The sequence below is a fragment of the Telopea speciosissima genome, chromosome 11, assembly GCF_018873765.1.
Source record: "Telopea speciosissima isolate NSW1024214 ecotype Mountain lineage chromosome 11, Tspe_v1, whole genome shotgun sequence".
Lineage (NCBI taxonomy): Eukaryota > Viridiplantae > Streptophyta > Magnoliopsida > Proteales > Proteaceae > Telopea > Telopea speciosissima.
In genome coordinates this window covers 40,195,507-40,220,989 of record NC_057926.1, presented here as the reverse complement: position 1 = coordinate 40,220,989, position 25,483 = coordinate 40,195,507, and the positions used below count along the sequence as shown (strand labels likewise).

Here is a 25,483-nt window from a genome sequence, read left to right as displayed (position 1 = left end):
TAAACGTTAGAATTTTTATTTAAGTGACCAAATTGCCCTCATCTTCTTCCCCAAATCGTTTAGGGTTTCAGTTGGCTATGCCTGGTTCTTCCATCCTCGGCCAAGCTAGAGCTCTCGACATAGCTCAAGCTGATGTCCATTCAAACTCCTCCAATTGCAGCGACAAACTCAGCAAATCAGCAATGTTTCAGAAACCCTAATCTCAGAGAAGAAACTATGGAATGTGAAAGCCACCTGCCATTTGGCAATGCCAAGGACTGAGTGTAGGTCCCTGAGAAGCTCATCGAAATCGCAGATGCTCAACGTGTCCTTGATTTTGTGTATCCAAGTTCTATACACTGATTCCATCCTTCAATAAATTGGTAAAATCATTTGAGAATGGAGGAACGTTTGAATTAGAATATTAGAGAAAGACCCTTAAATGAAAAAGAAATATAATCAAAACCTTAGATAATTTAACAAAATCCCAATTGTGAAGTACTTGTCGGCAGATTCCTGAACTTTGAAGCCATCCGAGATCCTTGATTTTCCCAATCTATTAAATCTATTTTAGCTTTCCACAAAGGTTTTCACAGCAAGGGATTACATTTGAGAGCTTGATTAACATCCCATGAAATCGAAGAAGGAAGAAAAACACAAACTGCCCATGATTGAAGAAACTAACCTTCTGAGTCGCTGGAGCACGGCAATCCTTCGCCAGTAACATCCAGGCTGTCGGTCCTCTGGTTTGGCTGCCGCTAAAGGCGGCAGTGGGGTTTTGAAACCCTAAAATGGGTTTAAGGTTTTATGTTTTAGGGAAATGATTTGGAGAAGATGAGGGGACTTTGGTCATTTAAATCAAAATTCTAACGTTTAACGAAGTGGGTGTTTTTGTTAGAAAAGCAGGGGAGGCACGTGGAATTTCCCAAACCTCATAGGTGAAAGTGTACATAAGTCATATCTCAGAGAAGGTACGTGATATTTTCCCTTTAAATAATTAGGTTTGATGGACACATTTCAAACATAAGGCGATACCCTAGCTTTGAATGACATTAATGGAAAAAAAACACACTAAATCAGAGGAAGCCTATGAAGCTGAAGCATTACCACACAAAGTGTGAGTAGCTCACACTAAAACCTAATAGATACTATTGTGTATAACCATGTCATTCCTTCATGGTTAGTTAAGACCAACTTCTGTAGTCAGATGAAGTTCATCCTTTATTCTTTTATGTATAATATGTAAATGCTTATGATCAAGGTTGATGCAACTAACAAACACAACCTAATGCTTTGCTATTGAGAATGACTTGAAATTCTTTGAGCTTGCCATTTTCATTGGAAACTCTTTGATCTTTAAATTACTTTTCTAAAAAATAAAAAAGGTTGAAAAGGAAGTTAGTGTTGAAGCTCAGGTCAGAATTTTGTTTCATGAATTAATATAAACAGGAGGAGAAACATTAGTGCAAATTTCCTTCAGAAGAGGGTTGTACCAAAGAGAATAAAGCATGGGAATAAATATATTAGAAAAAAAATGCTAATTTACACTTGTATCATCAAATAGATTTAAGAAAAATTAAGAAATCAAAATCACATTTTGAATGTTATATTCCACTTATCTAATTCTTCCTATAAAAGCCCCAAACAGAACCCCCCCTTCCCCTCTGAATGACTGAATATACTATATTTCAACAAAGTAACCCAAACCCAACACATTACATCTCTCTTTGCCCCCAGCATTTACAATTCTAAACAATGATAATACATATATTTATGGAGATTTTATTTTCTCCAATTTATACGAAAGCATTTTCATGAATACATGCAAAACCAGACATACTAAGCCATTTAAACCACAGATGAACTCCTTCCATTACTTGAATCCCACAAGCAGCATCTTAGATATGCCTTGACACATTTACTGCTACCTTGCATTGTTATCTGATTAGCATATCATGTAGTCTCAGCAACAGAACTCATGCAGGCGATCCAGTTGAATTTGAGACCATTTCAGAAGAGACTTCATCAAGACTTTCAATCATCTCCCTTGAGCTATCCCTGTGAAAAAGAAGTATTTATTATTTGTAATTCCAAGGCTGAGTATTATGTCAAAGTTCTGTATATAATAATTGCAGTTACCATCTAAATAAAGAAACAATGATACTTCTTTCCATCCTAGGAGATCTAGCAATTTATCTCATTCATTCAGATGAATGTGGTATCCAACATAAAATTCTGGCAAATAGTCCAGGAGAAGTAATTTACGTTATTTGGTTGTAAATAACTCCATTAATCTGACTTTCAACTAGATCATCTAGGTGGGATTTATTTTGGCTGGTGGATGCCAGACCCAATTTGCAACACCCAATTCGCAGCATATGTTTTGTTTTACTTTACATATGCACTTAGCAAACATAACTCAGTTCAACTAAGCCTTTTCCCAACTAAATAGGGTGGGAAAACTTGATCAACCAGTGACCAAGAAGATGCAAGAAATAGTACAAATACAGAAATTTTATAGGGAGATTTCCCCTCCTAAACATTTAGGTTGGTTTGCTTAGGACTATAAAAGGGTTTTGAAATAATTTGAAAGTGACTTATCATTATGTCATTATCAAAAGTTGTTATTGTCTTGCATTATTTTCGAGCATACATGTGAATGACAGTATTATTCTCATTAGGGAAAAAAGTGTGTTATGCTAAAAGGGTAAAAAAGTAAAGTCACAAATCATTTGACACCTTAAGGGGTGTCAATAAGAAAATCCCCCCCCCCCCACACATAGTTTATGTAATTCGTATTTTGCAACAAGAAATTATAAACAGTAACCTAACCATTAGGAAATACTTCTAAGTATTTTTCTACAAGATATGCAATGATAAATTTGTTTGGCACCTAACTTCTATCACAAGTTTCATTAAAATGCGCCTATAACAACAACAAAGATCATAAGCCAAGGAAAAGTTTCATACAGGTATTGAATATAACATCTGGGGCAGGAACTTGTACTTACTACAAGTAATTTAAAGTTTTAGTGGCTTTTCATTTTAAATTTTCCTATCTTGTCAACTTGCCTGTTATCCATGATAAGAGATTTTAAAAATGAAAGAATGTGAAATGATTTACCAAAGTCATACCATTACTTGTTCAACATGCATTGAAGAAACCAAGCTTAAAAAGTGTCCTATGTAAGAAATTATTCAAAGATACAAACATAACCATCAGAGCAGTCACATTTCTTTCAACCATTAGGAGATTCAAGACAAATGAGGAATTATGTAGGGAAGACTATAAATTGGTTATAGTCATCTAATTGGGTCAAACTTGGTTCAGAAGATCCCATGAATCATGTCCATTGAATTGTATGTTGACATCCACCACTACATGGGCCAGCATTCCAGTTTACACTGCAATGTGAATTTGTTCTTTGCTGTATTGTTGAAAGCATTCCATCATGATGCAACTTTGTCACGGAAAAGCTTGAAAAATCAGTGGTTCCTTAATTAAAACTTAATGAAGCAATTTATTAAACACAATCACAAAACCAGTGGTTCCTTCATTAGCCTCTGGCAGTTCCCCACACCCCACCCCTGCTTTTTATGATTGTAAACTGGGACCATCAGGGATGCAGTACAAAAGGTCAATTGATGAGCAATATGATCCAGCCCCAATCCTAACTACAAACATCACTAAGAAAATGTCAACACCAATATGCAACTAGGTTAGCCTCTCTTTATAGAGATCAACAACATAAAGGTACTGTGACAAAACCTAGCCCAACAAACCAAGACCTGTAGAGGAAGGAGAAGAGAGCTGAGAGAGAGAGAGAGAGAGAGAGAGAGAGAGAGAGAGGAGATGGAGAAGAGGAAGAGAGTATGTGCTGAACCACGATAGATTCAGCTTAGTCTATCGTGGTACACTGTAGTTTATTTATAACTTAGCAAATAGGCTGTTACAAGAGGAAAGAAAAAATTAAGACTTAAACTAATAGCAAACTGCTAACTAAACTAACCTTCTTCACGATGGGACACTCCCCCTATCATGACTAACTACTTACAACTAATGTACTGCAGTACATATCTTAATACTCCCCCTCAAGCTGGAGTACATATATCAAAAGCTTCAGCTTGGAACAACAAGAATAGATATAAAACAACACCAGTCTTGAACACGTATAGCAGTCATAGATGTCAGTGAGTACAGAGAACCTCATTCTGGTAGCAATATCGACTCAAGCACACCAATCAGCAACAACAATAGTAGAGAAAAATCTTCAAGTCAACTAATCCCAGACATCAACGAGCAAAAAATAAGCAACAAAGAACACCTACTGTAATCCAAAATATCATAGCAGCAACATCCTAAGCCCTTCTCAAAGAAGGCAAGTAGTAAGTAGTAATACAAAAAATACAGATAAAAGTGCAAATATCGATGCACTTATAAGCCCCAAATAGAGGTCATAGATAAAATTGCAGCATAGGTTGCTATGAACTAGGTAAAAGTGCAGTATAGGTTATTGCAAACCAAATAACAACATAAGGTTGTTGGGGATCAAGTAATATCAGGTTACTGGAGACCAAGTAGCAGCATCAGGTTGTTGGGGACCAAGTAGCAGCATCAGGTTGCTGGGAGCCAGAAAACATAAGGTTGTTGTGGATCACTAATAAATTGCATTGTAGCTGAATACCACAAATAGATAAAATTGTTTCTGAGGACATGAGCAAATGACACAAACAAATAAATAATAATAATCTTCAGCTGATGAGTTGAGCAGATAATAATAATAATCTCCAATCTCCCTGTCACGTGTAGCATTAAATGTGGACCAATAATGCAGAGGATGCATCATATGACAGCAATAACCAACATCACGAAGGAAGAGCATCACATAAATCCCATAATCAAGAGCAGAAGCAAAAAAATCGCAAAAAGGCCACATTGCAACAAATCTGAGCAAATAATCTCTAATAATAGCACCAACAAACATTATTTTCAAATATACAAGCCCAATGGAAATTCTATAAATACTGGTGACACTTATTGGCCCACCCAAGTAAGAGAAGACCCAAATCAAGTGCTTAGTAGAGTAACGGAAGAATAGAAACAAATTAATACGATATAATGCAATCTGAGGTTCCAAAACTAGGCTTGGAATCCTCAGATTGCTTATGAGCCCACCCAATCTCTAAATAGATCAATAAGTAATTGGAGGTGGCAATATTGTAATAAACAAAATGTTGAAAGGGGGCAATTGCTAAATAAAGAAACAATAGGACACAAAGGGATTTGAATTATAGATGGAGAATATACCTGGAAGGAAATAAATTAAAGGGGCTAAAGGATTAATAACAAAAGGGAAGGCCAACATTGTCAAATCAAGAAAGAAATAAAGGTTAAAGATCAAACACGATGCGGTGGTCTTCTTCCTTCGTAAAACCAGAAATACGCAAAAAACCTCCAAACCAAGGATGAGTCGCAGGCTTGTGAATAAATTTCCAACAGTCCTAGGATTCTAGAACCAGAATCGCATGGGAGTAACTTTCTCATCTTCGCAAGAGAAAGCACTCAAACAGAGATCTGAGTCTTCAACATTCGATACAACCAGCCAATGACGGAGCCGAAGGAGAGAACTCCAAGAGCTGTCACTAGAAACACGATCGTGAAGAGAACAGAGGAGGAAGATAAATTTTGAACAGCTGGTGTTTTGCAACAGCCAAACTCCAGCAGTAAATAAACCTTCAACGATAGCAGCGAATTAATCTTCAAGGAACTCCAGAAGCAAACAAATCAGCAATCGACACGAACCCTAGCAAAAAATAAATCTTCGATTCTTCAACCAGCAGTAGAAGAAAACCAGAAATCCTCCGGGATAAACCTCAGTAGCATATTCAGCACATGTTTGAAACCAGACTCAATCGATCGGCAATAGCAAACTCAACCGATCGGCAATAGTAGTGTACCAAGAGGTTGGCTTCAACACGAACTAAAGCAGAAACTAGAACCTACGAAGGAAGACAAGAATTGATCAAAGCAAACCATGCAAATACAACTTTGCAGAAACCTTATTTTCTGTTAACTAGGGTTTCATAGCCCTTTTTTCTTCATATCCTTCTTCTTCTTCTTCATCGCTCTGATACCAAGTGACAAAACCTAGCCTAACAAACCAGGACCTGTAGAGGAAGAAGAACAGAACTGAGAGAGAGAGAAAGAGAGGAGAGAAGGAGAAGAGGGAGAGAGTATGTGCTGAACCACGATAGATTCAGCTTAGTCTATCGTGATACCTTGCAGTTTATTTATAACTTAGCAATTAGGCTGTTAGTAGGAATCCTACTAACAGTTAATGACTAATTACAAGAGGAATAAAAGTAGGACATAAACTACCAGCAAACTACTAACTAAGCTAACCTATATCACAAAACTATATAAAAAAAACATATATCACGATGGGACACTTCCCCTATCGTGACTAACTACTAACAACTAATGTACTACGGTACAGATCTTAACAGGTACAATGGTATTTTAAAAGTGAATATGTTATCATGGGTCACTAGGCTACCTGATGTCTATCAAACTTTTTAGTCGCCCCACTCATCAATGAACACTTCAGGATGCACTGCAGCATTGCTGAAATTCAAAACCCTCTGGAGCTTCCGATGGTCAAAGACTTCAACATCAATCAAGAAGATTGAGCTAACAGGACGATGATCTGAAAGCCTTATTTCAGCACTTTTGTAAACAAGCTGTCTGATGCCCTTCCCTAACCATAGAATACGATCGCACCTGACATGATGAAAAGAAAGGTCAAAGCAATGTACATGAAAATCAATTTAAATTTAGGTGCAATTTACTCTGCCATTATGATATTCTAGTAAATCAGAGGTATGAAGGCCATTTAAGTTGTAACTTTTTCTATAACCAAGAAACTCCAATCCAGTATGGATAGGGAAACTAAAGCATTCTGGGTTAAAATACAACAACATAGCAGTACATAGCATAAGTACAGTGAGTGTGACCAACATTGCATGGGTCCAAGGTAGCAGGGTTCTAAACTTAAAACCAAATTGATCAGGTAATGGCGATTTGTCACATTTTTTTTTTTTTTGGTTGGGGTTCCTATGATCCAGAGATACTTAAACAAGCACTGATATTTCCCCCAAAAAACATAGAAGAAAGACTTCTGCATTGATAATCAGATACAAATATTGACCACCGCATGGATATTTCTAGAACAATTTGTTTATTTTCCTGTAGTACTAGTATCTAGTATCAACACTTGTTTCTTGAGCTCTAACGATTTCTTATTTGTTGAGTGGATAAAATATAAGAATGAAATGTTGCAAAAATTCTTACTGCAAGAAATGTGTTGAGTGTCTTAAGTTACATTAATATTTGGCATGATCTAATACAACGATACTTATCTTAGAAAACTAAAAGTTAAGGCATGTTATCAGCCAGGGATACAAGCACCTGCATATCTTGAATTGAGGAAACAAAGGATTGTTTCCCATATAAAAAATGTCTTCACATACCCATGTCTAGCCATTTAAAAAAACAAAAAAAAAACAAGGGGTACGCCAAAAATTGCCTTTGAGTGAACAACAAATATGAACTTGGATACAGTGGAATGGCGATTTAGATGGGAAGACTTTGTTTAGTTGAGTTGAGTATACACCCATGTCTAGGCATCAAGGCTTTGGACTAAACTAAAATGCTAAGGATTATGGATTGACATCACCCAACCAATCTGTTCTTCAACCCCAAACCACCCCCCCCTCACATCCACAAACAAAAAAAAATGATGAATATTCTATACAACTCCTTGCATGTGCACTGTGTACAGCTATGCCATTGATTGACCTTCCTCATGGTTCACCTAGTAGCTACCTCAGATTTCATCCTAAGCAATGGCCATACATCAAAATCTTGTCATCCTGTATTTTTCAACACACCACACAGGTGAATTGCAGATTCCATGAATCAACAGTTATTAATCAACAGAGAGAATATGCTTTTTCTGTAATTTATGAGAGAGAGGAAGAATTTATTGATGTTCCAATTTACTTTTGCTACAGTTTCTTATATAAAATATTAATTTTCTTATGATAAAGTATATGAAGCTGCAGTCTGCAACACATACAGTGCAGCCTAAAACCATATATTATTAAACATTATCCAGTGTCACAAAGTTGCCAACAAGTAGCATTCGGCAAGTGGTTGCCTCCTGCATATGTCAAAATCCAAAATAATACCAATCACATATTCTTTATCATCCAATCAAATGATAAAAAGCACACCATGCAGTTAAAAACAACTTGAAGAGGAATTTGACAGATCTGATTGAACAGGTGGACTGCCTCTTCAACTACAACCGCAATGAGTTGATTAATGCATGTGTAATAAATGTGATAGGCTGCTCTGTGTACAACACAGACACACTTCTTATCTTTAATATTGATGTTTAATTTCCCCAACATGCCTAAGTACTACAACATTCAAATAGTCATGCTTTGTTGCCATAACGATGCCTTACCATGCTGGGGATCTCTTTTTTTCCCCTTCTTTTGGGCTTTCTGGGCTTTCTCCAACATATGTATCTGAGTTGAGTTCGTATTTGTATGTGGGTGGGAAGTTTATCATCCCCTCCTTCCATCCGTCAAAGACACGGCCACTGCGAAGTTCTTTGCTTAGCTGCCACATTCAGAAAATTTTTTTGTCAAAATTTTGAATTATCATAAGGTATGACTATTAATGACACAAGCAGAAGAAATCAGAAGCCAAAATTTGATAGATAAATGGCAATGACATGATGCAGGAAGGTAGGACCTATACAATACTGTAAGTACCGCGGTCCTTCGGGACAAAGATTTCCTCTGCCCTCGCCCTTTGTTGGTATATGGCGACATAGGGTCATTGGGAGATACATGTGTGTGTATGGATGTGGATAACGTTGTCAATGTATGATAAATAGGGGATTGGGATCATGCATTAAAATATGTTAACCTAATGAGAAGTCGCCACCTAGGGTTAGGGCCTAGGACCCATTAAGTGTAGCCCTACCCGTGGTGAGCGGAATCGGGCTACGTGACTCCATATGGTCCGACCAAAGGTTCGGGTAAGGGGTCAGGTTATGAGTGTGGGAAGGTGTTAGGCACCCACCTCGCCCGGCCGAAGCCGGTCTCTCTGTGTTAGATGCTACATAAGGACGAATGTTGTCTCTCTCTTATTACGGGGATGGGGGATATTATGAACTACATCCGGATGCTATGAATTGAACTAAAGCATAATAAACTACATTATATATGTGAAAAATGCGGACTAAAACGGTAAAATATGAAAGGACTACATTGGATCAACAAAAATGCAATAATTATACCTGTATGGTTATATGCCCCTGGCTCAGGGGAGATGGATGAATGGACCGACGCTGCTTCTTTCTCGGTAGAGTAACGGCTCTTTCGAGTGATTAGGAAAAGAGTGAACAGACAGAATAATGTCTGTAACAAAGGAGTTTCGATGGTTATCCGTGCACAGACGGGATACCAAAGCCAAGGAGCCAAAGCGCTCTATACTCAGAGGGACAATCGAAGGATCTGTCCACCACAAGAAAACTTCAAATACTCACACACTCATGAGAGAAGGAGGGGAAATGAGGGTGAAAAAGGGGGAAAAGAGGCTAGGAATCACTTGGGGAGGGTCTCTCCACCCAAAATTCTTTGGGAAATGTGGGAGGGGACCCTCCTATTTATAGGGAGGGACCCTTTCTCTCTCCTGGCCGGATGAGTCCTCCACGGCGCCGTGGGGGACTTTTCCACGGCACCGTGGGTGACGTCAGCAGGCTGATGTCACACCCCCTCATGGCGCCGTGGAAATCCGGTACACATCCCCACGGTGCCGTGGGAAGGCATCCACGGCGCCGTGGGAAGAGTCCAGGCGCCGTGGGAAGAGTCCAGGCGCCGTGGGAGCGCGGTGCCATTTTTCCTTGTTTTTGGGCCTAAGATGGGCCATTTTGTGCTCATATGGTTCTTGGTTTTATGGGTCAGGTATCTTTGGGTCTGAAAAGAGGGAGAGTGCGTCGTCCATCGTCCATGTCCTGTTGTCATCATCGCCAATTAGGGGGTGAAAAAAATCAGCGTCTACAGATACTTAGACGGTTTGGATCCTACATCCCTTCATGTTCCCGAGTGCTGTAAATATTGCAGTATAGCAGATCTGACATCCCCAGATAAACGCATCTGTCATCTAATTTCTACATGGTTTACTATCTGTATTTAATTGCTAAAGTATGGAGCGTTGTGTATTCTGCAACTATGTGATTTTAGGGTACATTTGATGTGAAAAAGAATCAGTTGACCCATACTGAATCCCTAGAGTTAGAAAGAAAAAAAAAGAAAAAGTGATGGGATCAAGCCATTTAAGCCTGGCAAGTGCAAATGAATATGAACACTGTACTCTGGGAATTTGGGCTGGCCTAGTTGGCCCAAATGGGGTTAAACTATGCTATGATGCGATACCAAAATCTAAAATATCAGGAGTCTTTACCTGATCACTATTGATAAGTTCATCCCACTGTTTCTTAGCCACAAGCTTTCTCACCTCAGCATCCAACATATTAAGACGATAATTCAAATCCCCAAACCAGAAAATCTGGCTGCTCACCATTCAGAAACCCAGTCAGACATTCATTAAGCACATTATTAAATAATAAGAGAGAAATAATAGACTCAATTGTGATATATCAACTGTAAGTATTTCACCAGGCCAAGCTAGTCAGTTTCTCAACTAAAAACTTATACTCAGAAGAGAAATGCTTTCTTTCTAGATTTAATTCCAGTATACTAAGAAAATTGGAGGTGCTATCTGCCTATTTATTTCTTCATGAATCAGCAATATATATCTAAAGAAGTCTGTGAATAAAGACTGAACTTTTTTGTTGGCAAACAAGAAAGGTATACATTCCACACCCCCCCCCCCCAAAAAAAAATCCATCTTATTAAAAGTACAGTTGTATTACATTTACAACTTCATAATCTCTTTCAGGGACTTGTGAAATCCTCGTTTAAGCGAAGATAGTTAGAGCAATAGCTCAGCAAGTCAGAAGTTGGCTCTTTAGTCAGCTCTGCACTCATGCTACTCTAGTTAAGTTTATATAAAAACATATAAATAAATTTCATCTAAAATGCTATAATAATTATTGAGCAACGTTATCTTTCACATTATAAGACCAGCTAGGACAAATTCTAAAATCACAGTTTGTAAGAAAAACATAAATAATTAGTAATCTACCAATACTTAGCAAGTTAACATTTCTATCATCTAAATCAACATTGATCTATTTGATTAAGATAGATATATTACTAACATCGAAATCATTATTAATTTACTTGCTTTTACTGTGGAAGAAAGAGTAGAAAACTTAACCGGGTCACATGATTTGCAAGTCTTTTCACCAACTCTTTTTCGGGTTCCATATTTATGTATTCCAACTGAGGGTGGACCTCGGCGCAACGGTAAGGTTTCTCCATTACAACATAGTGGTCACGGGTTTGAGTCAGGAAACAGTTTCTCTGCAAAGCAGGGGTAAGGCTGCATACATTATGACCCTCCCCAGACCCCACAGTGGTGGGTGCCTTGTGCACTGGGTACACTTTTTTATTTTATTTTATTTTATTTATGTAACTAATACTGAAAAGTTCAATAGTTGACAATCCCCAGTACTCAATTAACCTTTGAACACATAGTGTATTCAAATATGAAAATGGGGTTAAAGTTTTGGAATTAGTAAGCCAATTCATGCTAGAAATGAAATAAAATAGATTTCATTTTCTATTAATTTGGGATATGTGAATTTTATTTGGTTCAACACAAAGCAAAGAAAACCAGCAGGACAAGAAGAGAAAAGAAAAATGAAAAATCATTGCTTCCTTTAAACTCTTTTTCGGATTTTATAACATGATCTTAATAGGAAACCTTGACTCCCAGTGAATTTAGGTTAGAAGCCTTCCCTAAAGGTTGCGAAAAAAGAGGTGGATCTATTTAAATTTTCTAGCTTTTTCCCTGTTTTTGATAAAGCACAGAAGACTTAGCCAATTTAAATTGCTTGAGAGGAAGCAAGGGAGTGGAGTACAGTAACTAAGTTAATAGAGTAATTCATATTTGGATTCACCAACATGAATTGACCCCCATACTTGGCATTAGAGTCAACTACAAGAGTATAGGACAAAAACTGGGAGTTGGAAATCCATGGTTTGATGTTGACTATAATAAGTGCAGGTATCATAGATATATGGACACCTCATGTAATATTAAGATTTTCTGCTAATGCAGTAAAATTTCTAAACAGGAAGGAATAATCGGTTTCATATGAACATCAGGTACTGGCTATGTGAAATTGAAGATTAATGGTAAGAAAATGCTCACTCATGAGATGGAATATTCTGTGGTTGATCTGCATCAAAGACAGAAGAGAATTGGGTACGTCGTAAGATTTCATACACGTCAGAGTTACGTCTTTGTTGATCTCCCTCCTTCTGACCAGATGTTAAATGTGAACAAACATAACACAGCCGTGTTTGGAAAAGAGACATACTGACAGAAACAGATCCCTGCATCAGATAGATATCAAGTAACATTAAGATCAGATATTCAGTATGAAAAGGGTAGTTAATTGATTTCAGCATGCAAGAATTTAAGATATAAGAAACCTTGTTTCCCATGTAGCCCATGAGACCAACTCCCACTGGCGAAACCTTCAAGTTATTTATGTGCCTCCTCAACCTTCTATGAACCCAAACTGATACATAAATTCCCACCATCTGCTTGCTGACAATGCGCACATATTTAGCACGGGTCTTCACAGTCGCTGTTTTGACTCCATTTTCACAATGCTCCTTTTCTGCTTCTAAATGAGAGTCTTCATCATCTTCAGACGAACTTTCAGAGTCATCAGAAAAAGAGAGCACCTCAGACCGATCTTGCTGCTCTGTCCACATTAAACCTAGGTTCCCTGAGCTATTGTGTACTCGTTTCAATCCACCATCCAGTTCTAAATCTTGATTAGTGAAAACTAGAGGCTTCTCCATCCAATCAAAGCCAATTCTTGCTGAACTACTTAAGACTCTCCGCAACCCTTTGTTGGAAGAGATAGCTTGGGGCTTCATATCTAATGGGCGTTCAGGCCAATCTAGTATACCATTAATGTCAATGCCGTAAGTTCTCTTTACCTGGAACTTCTTTGGGGTACTGATTATTTCTTCTACACCTTGTATCCCAAAGCCACTGACATTATTGAGCGCCGCAGGCTCCCTGCTCATCACCTCAACTTCAGGAGCACCTATCTCATCTGCAAGTACATCATCAGTAGAAGATGTCCTCAATACTGGTGAGGATGGGCAACTGTAACTTTTATGTTTTGTTTCAGGTTGTGAGGACTTATTCAGGGTCCTACGAATGATTGATTCCCATTTTGGAATTGGGCTGTTATCCTCTGCCCCCAATACATTCCCAGCATTTAAAGGGACCACCTCTTGGAAACTGTAGAAAGAGGATAGATATGCAATGTCAAGGCCCAATTAAAGGTTTGACATTTTCATCAGCCAAAACATAAAAATGAGCATAAAACATGGAATTTATAAAACAGAGCAACATATTACAGTGAATTGAATTACACTGGACTATAAGTAATTCATAAAGAGTACATCAGTGCTCAAACAGATGACACCCCGTGGCATTTGTTGGAATAAAATAAGATGAGGAATGTTTGAGTACAAACAGAACAATGGCGCACTGATGGGCATTGAACCGGTGATTTGACAAGAAAAATATAGCATCAGCATTCAAAATAAGTAGAAAATTCTTGGAGGCAATTCTCAGTCGTTACCAAAGTGTCAGAGATAATAATTGCATTTGGCATGGACAAAAGGACACTGAGGATTAATTACAAGGTGAACACTGCCATGAATAACATCAACACACAAATTATTGCACTAGAATAATGATGCAAGAAGACATGGGAGGTCCATCATGGTGGTTTTCTTGGATGTTGTCAAGAAGGATGCTCAAAGCCTTAACATTACTTTCTCATCAAAGCGATCAATATGAATACACCTGCTACTATTACATCGAATTACCAGATAGGCCCACTAGATGGGGGAAAGAGGCAATGCAAATTGGATAGCAGCTTGTTCACCAGATATGGTTGGAAAACTTTGACTAGGCTTATGCAGGGAGACTATTAGAGTGAGCAATGAGTATGCATTTCTGATTGTGTTTCAGACAGGATCCTGAGCAACAGCAGTACCAGAGTACATTTTGGGTTTCAGTTTATTACGGAAAATGGGTTATAATTAATGGGAGGATTTGATTCATTTTCAATATGTTGTGAGAATGGAAGCAGGGAAAAGGAAGAAGAATTTGGCTTCTAATTTACATGCTTATGAGTAATAGGTTAAAAACAAGAAAAGTAAATAATAAAATATAAAAGTATCATCTGAAAAGCAAGATTGTATGTTTCAGATAGATGTATGCAATCCAACTTTTTGAATGGATTTTGTCCTATGTTCAGCAGGCATTCATGAAACTCAAAGAAATACAAAGGGATTCATCAATCGGAGGAAATACTCACCCAAGAATGTACAAGTCTGCTGGTTCTTCCATACAAAGCCACTCTTCAATATCAAGATCCTCATATGGAAGTCTTCCAGCGACATTCCATGTGCCTATTGTCACCCTAAATAACCACAAATGTTATGAGAGAATTAGGACCAATATCCAGTGTTTTAAAAGCAGGACCAGCCCCCATGCACTGCCAAGGAGACATTTTCTGCCTTGACCCAGTTCAACCTGGTACCAGTCACACATGCTTGCAAAAAATAACAAAAAATAATCTATAAACAAGAAAAATAAAAAAAAGAAAGAAAGAAAAAGCCACTTCACATGGTTTGCAAGAAAGCTATGCCAGTTAGACACTGTTTTGCTGCCACCCAGTCTTTGTAAGAAAGGGTCTCTGAACCATGGAAAATCCCATATCCCATTAGACCCAGTTGAACCTGCTCAGATCAACCCAGTTTTCAAAACTATGCCATTTTTTATTTTATTTATGTATTTATTATTTATTTTTTTTGTTTGGGGGGGGGTGGGGGGGTTCACTTTTCCATGGGAACCCCAACCAGTGTTTTACAAATCGAGATCAGATCGGCTGGATCAGAATTGGCCAAGGCCAATCCCAATTTCTGATCGATCTGGATCGGCTGATGAAATATTCTCAGTATGGGAACCCCAACCAGTGTTTTACAAATCGAGATCGGATCGGCTGGATCAGACGATTTGGATCAGAATTGGCCAAGGCCGATCCCGATTTCTGATCGATCTAGATCAGCTGATCCCTATATGGAAACTAGGGTTAGGGCTGATTCTGATCCGGATCAGAATCAGCCGGGACCAATCCCGACCAGATCCAGATCCCGATTCTGGGTTTTTAATCCTTGGCCCCAACTGTACAGTTGGATTCGGATAAGGGCCATACACTTTTTCACAGCCAACCTTGTGTTCCCAGGGTGGAAAACTTTGGGAACACTCCTTTAAAGAATTTCACTCTTTTCTTGTTTTATTTGGGAGGGGGAACCAAGGAAAAGAAAAAAATTTCAACAGGTATTGTTCCAGGCTCCATGAATGAAAAGAATAGTAGCCTGCCTAACAAAATTAGCCAACAGACGAACCTGACATCCTTTGTATTTATGTATTGAACACGCAGAGTTTCTGATTTCCTTCTCCTATGATTCAACAGATAACCCTTGGAAGGTGTCCCTATACAGATAAAAAATAACATACAATAAATTAAAGATCTTGGGTATAATTTATCAGACACAGAGAGAGAGAGAGAGAGAGAGATCTGGCATTGACAGCCAGCAGTTGTTTCATGTAATAAGCCAATTAAAGGAAAATTTTAGAAGTTTGAAGATCTATAAACTACACTATCTCACAATGGATACGTTGCCTATATTTTGACAATACTACTTCTACTCCTCTATTGGCATAGCAGCAAAAAGACATAGAACAAATAATAAATCTCTACCTGAGTTGCTGTAATTGAATTATCACAGACAAAAGAACATGGGGTTTAAAAAAACGAAAAAGACTGTCAGGGGGTGTCAGTTAGTCAGAGAGTTCACCAATAAAAAAAAAAAAAATTTGCTTAAAGTACAAGGGAAGGCAAAACTGTAGCAGAGGAAAGATCATGCAGATAAAGCTTCAATTTTAAACAGGAAAAAAAAAAAAAGCGGGGTCTTAATCATATGGGGAACAAATTACTGAAATATAAAGTCATTATTGCCTGAAGCTTGACTTGGGCGTACAGATTGATTCCTAGACATTCTGCAAAACTGATGCCCAGCCATGCGTTCTTGGTCATCTTTAGGACAGTATGCTGAAGGGGGAAAAACAAAGCAATATTAACCATTATGAATACCCCATTTAACTTCTAATTGCCACAACTTTTAAAGCATACCATCATCCTCACTTTCTGTCTCAGTATCAACCTCATCTTCACTGAATTCATGCACCTTGGGCTTTATATTTAGCCATTTCTTCATAACAATTGAAGGCCAGAAGGCCTACATGCATTCCCAGTTTAAAGTTAGACACCATAAATTCGAGCGGGCAATTGCAAATCATGTGACCAAGAAGTACAAAAGCACATGGTAGGTACCTCAGGACGCTTTGCTTTTCTTGTTCTCATTCTTCCTCTACCAAACCTCAGATTTCTGAAAATACTGAATCCACAAGACAGAGCAAGAAGACACAGTTCTGAATTAAAGAAGTAAATGCAGGCGTGTAATCTCCACTGTTCTTGTAAGTCAAATAGGATAATTAAGAAGCTTTCCGACCATGGGGATTATCTAATGCCACCGTACAAAAGATTCATAGTAAAACCAAATAGAAAAGACAGAAATAGTGTGGCCAACTTGAGCAGACATCCATAACCTCAAGTTGCAGAATGATTTCATTGGTTCGTACCACGCGTCATTCTTCAAAGATTTGAAATAGAACCACAAGAATGTTGAAAAATCAAGAAAAACAAGGGCCGTTGCATAAAGTCCAGCAGTCTCTTTCACTACACACCACAGATGGTACAGCTACTACCTCAGCTTAAGCAGAGTAGGTGGAAGAAAAAAAACCCATTAAAAGACCAATAAGAAATCAAAAATGAATCAGCCACATAATGCAATCCAATGAAGAGAGATAACCCATTAATGAATCACAGCACAATTCAAGCAAAGAAGAGAAAAGAAAACCAATTCTTCATACCCAGAAGCCAAACCCATCTCCAGTAGGAAGAAAGCTGAACTGGGTCTCTATAAATTTATCAGATTGGGTCCCAATTGCACCTAAATTCCATGTTTAGGCAACCGTCTTTCTTCTTAGCGGGCCATTCCCTACCACATGAACATATGCATAAGCTTAGAAGCCTTAAAAAAATATAAAATTGGGCAAACAAAAAATTGATTAAGACAGGAAACCAATTAGTCTTAAAGACATACTCATATTAGAACAAATTATGAAACTGCCACTCTCATCATTTTACTAAGATTGTCATGACCCACCGACAGATAGAACCAGAGACACGGCATATTACATTGAGAAATCATTTTTGACTCTAAAATTTTAACGAATTCAGGTCAAATGGGTGGTGGGTTTGTAAATAAATGATGAATATATGCAGTACAGCTGGTGCAGAGTTGACAAATGAGAAGATTAGAACTGTATTTCTCTTGGGAATTATATTGTACACAAGTAGTACAATAGCAGATAAGATAGGAAGGAATACAGGTTTAAGGGAGTCAAAGTTAAAAACGACACATGAAATGATTCAATAGTGAAGCACAGAAGAAACCAAGTTGAGATCAATTGGACCCACAGCGCACTATAAGAGGACGTGATGAATTCATATTCAAACTCTGAAACCCATGAATGTGAGATCGGCGAGAAGAAGACTTCGATGATAGGCATGGAACGAGAAAAACGAAATTGAAAGGGACGTTGGTAATGTAGGATTTCTACAGATTCTTTTGCATTGAACGTTTTCTCTCATCTTTATCAATCAATTGGGGACCCCCCCCCCCCCTTTCGTTATAAGTGAAAGATGCTTTTGTTCAAGTGTTCAAAAAGCTGTGCTTTTCAGATTTCAGAGAGAGAAAGAAGCAACAGGCGGTGTTGAGGGGAATGAAATTATCTGAAATGGAAAGAATGCAGAATCCAATGGACTTATGAAACTTTGAAAGATTTCAATCGGGCGATTAGCTTGTAATGGGAGCAAAAGATTCTGATCCAATGATCTTGTACATAAACATTTACAAGTTTTGATGCAGTGCATTGCACTCTATCAGCCTCTTACCAGAAGATTCAAACTTAGTGGGTTTTGGTTGGGGTCTACAGTCTTGAATGTAGACTTCGGAATTTTTCTCCTCTCCTGTCCGCTGCCCGGACAGGATCGTGCTGTCCCCTCACATGGAGATGCGAAATGACGACTTAATCTCGCCCGTATAGTGTGTTAGGGTAGGGGGTTAGGTCGTCATTTTATGCCCCCATGTGAGAGGACAGCACGGTCCTATCCTGCAGCGGACAGGAGAGGATAACGATTCGAAGACCTCGGGTTAAGTGATCTATCTTTACATATTTAGTAAGCCAATAGTGATAGGAGAGATGAAGGAATATAGATCCTCTGACTTTGGATTGTTATCTTGTCACAAGAATTAGTGAGGTAATTGTGTAATTATATACCCACATGATTTTTTATTTTTTTTTGGGTGAATATGATCTAATTGTAATTAAAATGATGAATTAAGAAGTTGTAATTATATTGTTTTTACATTTTCAAATTAACATATTTTTTTAGGGGGAGGGTTCTCGAAGGTAGCATGGCGCTACTCCAACGCAAGAGCCAATGTGAGCATGCATGGTGGTATCAACAGGGTAGAATTTCCACCTCTCATGGAGGTGGGACCGTCATTGACGCTCCCTATGCCTGGGTGTAGGGGTCACGTTGTCTTTCAAGGTTCTTTTTCCTCTTTTTTAACAATATGGAAAAAAAAAGGGATACATTTTTTTTTCAATGACATAAATCATTTCATTTCACATAAATAAAGTATGAAATAATGGGCAAGAGATCATTGTTTGGTTGTATTGCACTTGCATCAGCACAAGGCCGATGAGAGTGCATACAAGGGGATCTATTTAAATGAAAATTTTTATTTCATTGGGGGCTAAACGATAAATTCACACGATCCAGTATCTGGGCCAAAAACCACACGATAATTATCAATTTTTTGCAAACTCTTTTTTTCCCTCCATTAAATATTGTATCAATTAACTTTTGCAACTTTTGCAATAAAATGCACCCTTTAGATATATTTTGCTACAGTAACATCTGTATCTATCTAAACTGATAAAGGTATACATGGTTGGCAAAATAGAGCCTATTTCTTTGAAGGGTTTGATTTTTATTTTTTTGTCGGAGAAAATTTATTGATTAGAGCATGAAAAACACATGGGGTTAAGATTACAAAGTTTGACAATTCATAGAGTGGATATAGGCCAAGATGTCACACACTCTAATGAGAAATCATATCTAGCAAAAGGATCATGAAGCTAGCTGGAGGATATCAAGAAGAAAGGGAGAAATGCAAGCTAGCTAGGGTATTGCACCTGCATCAGCGCGGGGCCAATGAGAATGCACACAAGAGGATCTGTTTGAACAGAATTTTTTTATTTCATTAAAGGTTGAACGATAAATTCACATGATCCAATATTTGGGCCAGAAACCACACAATAATTATCAATTTTTTTGCAAACTCTTTTTTTTCTTCCATTAAGTATTGTATTAATTAATTTTTGCAACTTTTGCGAAATTGCACCTTTTAGATATATTTTGCTACAGTAAAATCTATATCTATATAAACTGATAAAGGTATACATGGTTGGAAAAACAGAGCCTTTTCCCTATAAAAGTTTGACTTTTTTATATTTTGTAAACTCTTTTTTTTTCTTCCATTAAATATTATATTAATTAACTTTTGTAACTTTTGCTACAAATTGCACCTTTTAGATATATTTTGCAACTGTAAAATCTATCTCTATCTAATGTGATAAAAGTATACATGATTGGCAAAATAGAGCCTTTTTTCTATGAAAGGTTTGATTTTTTTTTTTTCCCCCTTTTTTTTGTCAGAGAAAATCTATTGATTAGAACGTGAAAAACACATGGAATCAAGATTACAAAGTTCGACAATTCATAGAGTGGACATAGGCCAAGATGTCACACACTCTGATCTAATGAGAAATCACAGCTAGCAAAAATATCATGAAGCTAGCTGGAGGATATCAAGAAGAAAAGGAGAAATGAAAACTAGCTAAGGTTTGATCTTTTGGGGTAGAGCCTTTTTCCATTCCAAAAATTTCCATCCTCAAAGATATAAAAGAATCGGCCATTGCTTTCAAAAGTAAAACATGGTTGGCAAATAGAGTTTTTTTCTATGAAGGGTTTGATCTTTTTCTGGTTAAAATATAAAGGGTTGGTCTTGCCAAACCATTTTCTGGTTAAATGGGAATTATGGGAAAGCACATGGACTGGAATCCTATCAAATTTTGGTGAGCCATCTAAATCACATTAGTCACCCCCCCGGCCATTGACTCTCTCCAATGAATCCTAAGTTATGTACTATTCTGCCTAGCTACATGCCTTTGAATGAAGGGTAAATTACACGTCACCCCTTAGTTTTCAAACGAAACTTAGATCATCTCTTGGTTTTTGAAAAAACTCAAATCACTCCCCTCTACAGTAATGGTGTTAGTCTACTCTTAGTTATTGGTGTGAAAGGATTATTTTATCCTTATACTAAAACATTAGAATTAAATTTACAATACTACCCTTCCTTCATCTTCAACAATCAACATTGGTCAAGGGTAGTTTAGGGATTTAAATTTATTTAACTCGCTGACATCATCACTTAACAACATAAACTGATGGTAGGGACTAATTTGTCATATTGGGGTCTAAATCAGGGGGTGATTTGAGTTTCGTTTGAAAACTAGAGAGTGACGTGTAATTTACCCTTGAATGAATTATCCAAGCCTGACTTTGCTGTGAGGAGTAGCTATTATTCCGTTTGAAACTTGACAAACAAGTAAGAGACAATGGGCAAATTTTATAAAATTAAATGTGGTTTAGTCTCAGTCGATATCGATACGATTACTAATACAGATCGGGTATATCATGTCGTATCAAGATGATTTGATCTTAAAAAATCACTTTTTGGGTGTTTCACGGATATCATATTGGTCTGGTATCAGTATCGAATACGGATGATGGCCCAATACGATAAGAAAAATTCTCTTAACCAATGGTGAAGAGAACCGAGGGTCATACATCTCCTCTTATTTTACAAAGTCCGACACTACCCTTAGAGTCCCATCCAACAACAATAAAGATAGAGAGAAGAGATTTTGGATCATATAATAAATTTGACTTCAACACTTAAGCCTAGCAATCTTGTTTTGTTCAGATCTCTAAGCTCTTGTCAGGAAGCCAGTAATGTTATTCTAGTAACAGTAACACCAAAATACGTTTTTAGTCAAAAACATAACAAAAACGCTACTAACGTTGTCAAACGGTGCCTTAATAAAAGACTTTTTATTTCTGCCTCCTGAACTATTTCTATGAAACCAAAATCCATACAAGCAAAAATAAAGGACTGATTTAAAATTGCAATGCAAGCCCATCCTACTATACTAGATCTCGGATCACGTGGCTTCTAGGTAGTCCTTCACGGATAGTTTTAAGGGTGGGGTTTGGGGTTGAGGTTGTAATGGATTGTAGGGAAGTAGCTTGAGATCTACTATCCAACGGTTAATGGGTCATTCACTCTAGTAGGATAGAATTCTGTCCCACCATGGGTGATAAATTAATTAAAACTTGTTTTTTTTGATAAAATATGTTATGCATGTGCCGTTTTCACAATTTTTTTAGCCAACTTAACCATGGTAATTTGATGTGCTCTTTAGTGTCATACAGTCCGTGACATCTGATTTTGTCACGGGGCACTGTTTGTAGCCAATTCATGATACTTTGGACCCCATGATTGTTGAAAACATCACAAGAAGAATAGTTTAACAAAGGGTAAATTACACATCACCCCCTGATTTTTAATGAAACTCAGATCACCTCCTGGTTTTTGAAAAAACTTAAATTACTCCCTGATTTAGACCCCAATATGACAAATTAATCCCTATCGTTAGTTTTATGTTGTTTAGTGATGATGTCAGCCAGTTAAATAAATTTAAATCCCTAAACTACCATTGACCAATGTTGAAGATGAAGGAAGAGTAGTATTGTAAATTTAATTCTAATGTTTTAGTACAAGGGTAAAATAGTCCTTTCACACCAATAATTAACAATAGACTAACACCGTTACTATACAAGGGGTGATTTGAGTTTTTAAAAAAATCAAGGGTGATCTGAGTTTCGTATGAAAATCAAGGGGTGACGTGTAATTTACCCAAAAAATAATACAAATAAATTTCTTGACTAAGTATTGATTTTTCTAAGAAATTTTTTTCCCATTTAAAAAAGAAGTTTCTATACGAATCCGCCATCACCACTTTTTGTAACATTTTTTATTTTGAAAATACAGATCTTCCTTTTTTATCCCCACAACACATTCAAGCCACTTTGACCAATTCTCATTCCCTATCAATCGTTTTAATGGAAAACTGAAGTTAAAAAACATGAAAAAACGAAAAGAAACTTTGTCTCAATAACTCCAATTTCATTGACAATCAAATTCAACTATATTGCTTTTAGGGAGAATGTTTTCAGTGCTGGGGATGCAGGCTGCGCCCAGACACATGGGGGTGGACGAAATGATCACCCTACCCCCCTTGAATGACTGGCCCATATGTTTGGGCGCAGGCTGCATTGTGGCACAGAGAACATCAGTCCTTGCTTTTATTATAATCATATGCTTATGTTGCACCAGTGATGCAAGGATATTTTTTTTTTCATTACTAAAGAAAATAAAAAAAGAAAGTTAGGTACATCACTAGTGATGCAAGGATATTGGTCAATAGCCATATTGCTAGTATAAAAATAGGGTTAAGCCAAAAAAGAGACTTGTTTTTCCCCTCCAAACCTCGTCGAAGTATTGGTATTTCAATCAACTAATAATAAGAAGACGATCGATGATGATCTGAGTTCAAGCTGTTGGAATAAGGTAGGAGGGCTTCTTCCTTTGAGAAGGGATTGGCACGGTCTTGGGCTGAAGAGCAAAGAGTCAAGCTAGAGGAAGAGATATGGTTCCGGTCTAGGCAACAACAGAGGTGGGAACTCTGTGAGTAGCTACCTGACGGCCTAGATAGCCTAAGAAGAGGCATGTGAGTGAATCACAAGAGTTTGGCGATCTCATCTATCTAATGAATTGATGAGTCATATTAACATAAAGGTCCGCCCTGCATGCACTCCTCTTCCCTTGTCCTCAACAGGAATCTCGCAAGGCCCTCCCATTAATGTGCAATGTCCTAATCAAATGTCTAGTGGCATGATCAAAGCCAATGATCGTAAGCTATGTCCTCCATCACGATCTTGAATTTTTATTTTTATTTTTTAATTTCTTTGTTTCAAGCTGACTTATTTTTTTAATATATCAATTACAAAGTAGTTTTTCTTTCCATATACAAGAAAAGGAAAGAGAACGTTACCTAGTCGCGTGTGGTGTGCTGTCCCTATGCCCAGACACAGGGTCACGCTGATCGTTGCGCCCTTAGGCATTTCCGCCTTTCCATGGGGTTGTGATGATCACATTGTGCGGCCCTGTGTCTGGTGCAGGGCGACAGCAAGACCAGGTAGCGTTCTATTTCTTAAAAACAAAAACAAAAACAAAAAAAAAATCAATATTATTAAGTTCTAAATATACCTGTAGAGGTGTCATTTAGAAACTCCCCCTTTAACAAAACAGCCTAATTTAAGTTGTGTGTTTATGTTTTAGTACATTGGGTTTGAATAAATCCAAAAATTACTGCAGAATTCCAAAAATTACTGCAGAATTGTTTTCATGGACTTGAATTGACATGACATGTTTGCTTTAGTACACCAAACTTAATAGGACATATATATTTAATTCTACAGTATCCACTCAACAAGCTTTATCCAACAAACCTAATTCTACAGAGATAGATGATTGCAAAAGCACAACTTACTTTGGCTTGTTTGCTATTTGTTTCTTAATTTTTTGCCTGGCATAATCATCTATCTTTTAACATATCTTACCCTTCTTCTAAAAGTTTATTAAAGTAACTTAACAATTCAAAAATGCCATTTTAGGGCTTTTGTTTTTTTTTTTTGGGGTGCAATTCAAGGGCCCACCGGCCATCAACCTCAATAGGACCCCACAAGGAGGCAATGAGAGGACCCACAAGGGGTCAAATATGGTACCCAAAGGCTCCACTTCTTGGAAAGCAATTAAATGTGGACTAGGTGTCGCTAAGGAGACTTGAACCACCGATCAAGCGCCTGACGCAATTCTCCCAAGGGAGTAGCGAACCACCAGGGCAAGCCCTGAATCGACTTAGGGTTTTTGTTGAGCATATGAAGTTGGAGAAAGTTTTTCTTTACCTATTGGTAAAAAGATTCTTGGAGAATCTATGGTCATAATTACTCCCTCTTAATACGAAGTCCAAAACTCTCTTATGGGGTCTGATCCAACCACCAAAAGGTGGTGGGTGAAAAGATTCTTGGTTCATCGTGAGAAAAGAAAATTCAATCCTATTAAGTTTGGCTCACTTATTGTGATTTATGTGAAGGCAGTTGAAGATGTGGTTGGTTTTATATTTGGGCTATTATAATTAGGAGAAAGTTTTCCTTTACCGTATGTTGTATGATACCTTATACGTTTTTAGTATAAATCCCAAAATACCCTTGTTATGGCTGAAGGAAAACTCCGTCCTTATAATTCTATTTAATGTTATAAATTCTGAGATTCTTTTTGTTTTATATTTTTTTTTTTGTTCAAAATATCAAAAAATATGTGTGGTGTTATTGAGCCCGCTTGATAACCTTACGAGAAATAGTTTTTGTGTTTTTCCGTTCCGAGAAACGGAAAAACGCCCAAAAACCACTTGATAACGAAGTGTTTTTGGAAACGTAAATCAAAATTTATGCTCCCTGGAAGACTTTTGACAGAACATGTTGAAAATTAAAAGTTGTGCCCAATAAACTGCTCACGCCTCTAACCTCTCTCTCACCTCTCACGCCTCTAGCCATTGAAACCTTGTACAACCTACAACTCATCTTGGAGGTAAGATCGACCTCATACTCTATCCCTTTATTTCTCTCACTCTATCTCTTCCTCTCTCTCTCTTTCTGTCACTCGCTCTCTGTGCGCAATTTGGTTCACAGAAACCTTAAGAACCACGGTTTCTGTGTTCATCCATTGGAGTGAACTGAAAGCCATGGTTATT

General features: G+C 37.6%; 1 protein-coding gene and 1 long non-coding RNA gene across 5 annotated transcripts; one reads left to right on the top strand and one right to left on the bottom strand.

Moving 5' to 3' along the window:
* Window positions 1-1,747: 1,747 nt before the first annotated feature.
* LOC122646474 (type I inositol polyphosphate 5-phosphatase 2-like) lies at window positions 1,748-17,222 on the bottom strand. Of its 4 annotated transcripts, XM_043840036.1 has the most exons (12): window positions 16,683-17,222; window positions 16,482-16,587; window positions 16,308-16,400; window positions 15,694-15,781; window positions 14,601-14,705; window positions 12,682-13,510; window positions 12,398-12,582; window positions 10,520-10,628; window positions 8,511-8,668; window positions 6,563-6,760; window positions 1,981-2,045; window positions 1,748-1,941 (listed from the first exon to the last, which is right to left on the bottom strand). In XM_043840036.1, the coding sequence occupies exons 1-11, from the start codon at window positions 16,710-16,712 to the stop codon at window positions 2,018-2,020; spliced, it is 1,929 nt and encodes a 642-aa protein (XP_043695971.1). In that variant the 5' UTR covers window positions 16,713-17,222; the 3' UTR covers window positions 1,748-1,941; window positions 1,981-2,017. The 4 variants fall into 4 exon arrangements, with proteins under 4 accessions (XP_043695971.1, XP_043695972.1, XP_043695973.1 ...); XM_043840037.1 differs by having other exon boundaries at window positions 1,748-2,037; window positions 6,537-6,760; XM_043840038.1 differs by lacking the exon at window positions 16,308-16,400 and having other exon boundaries at window positions 1,748-2,045.
* On the top strand, window positions 3,551-6,759 carry LOC122646475. Its single transcript, XR_006330624.1, has 2 exons — window positions 3,551-3,733; window positions 6,487-6,759. It is a non-coding gene; the product is annotated as an uncharacterized LOC122646475 (long non-coding RNA).
* Window positions 17,223-25,483: the final 8,261 nt, after the last annotated feature.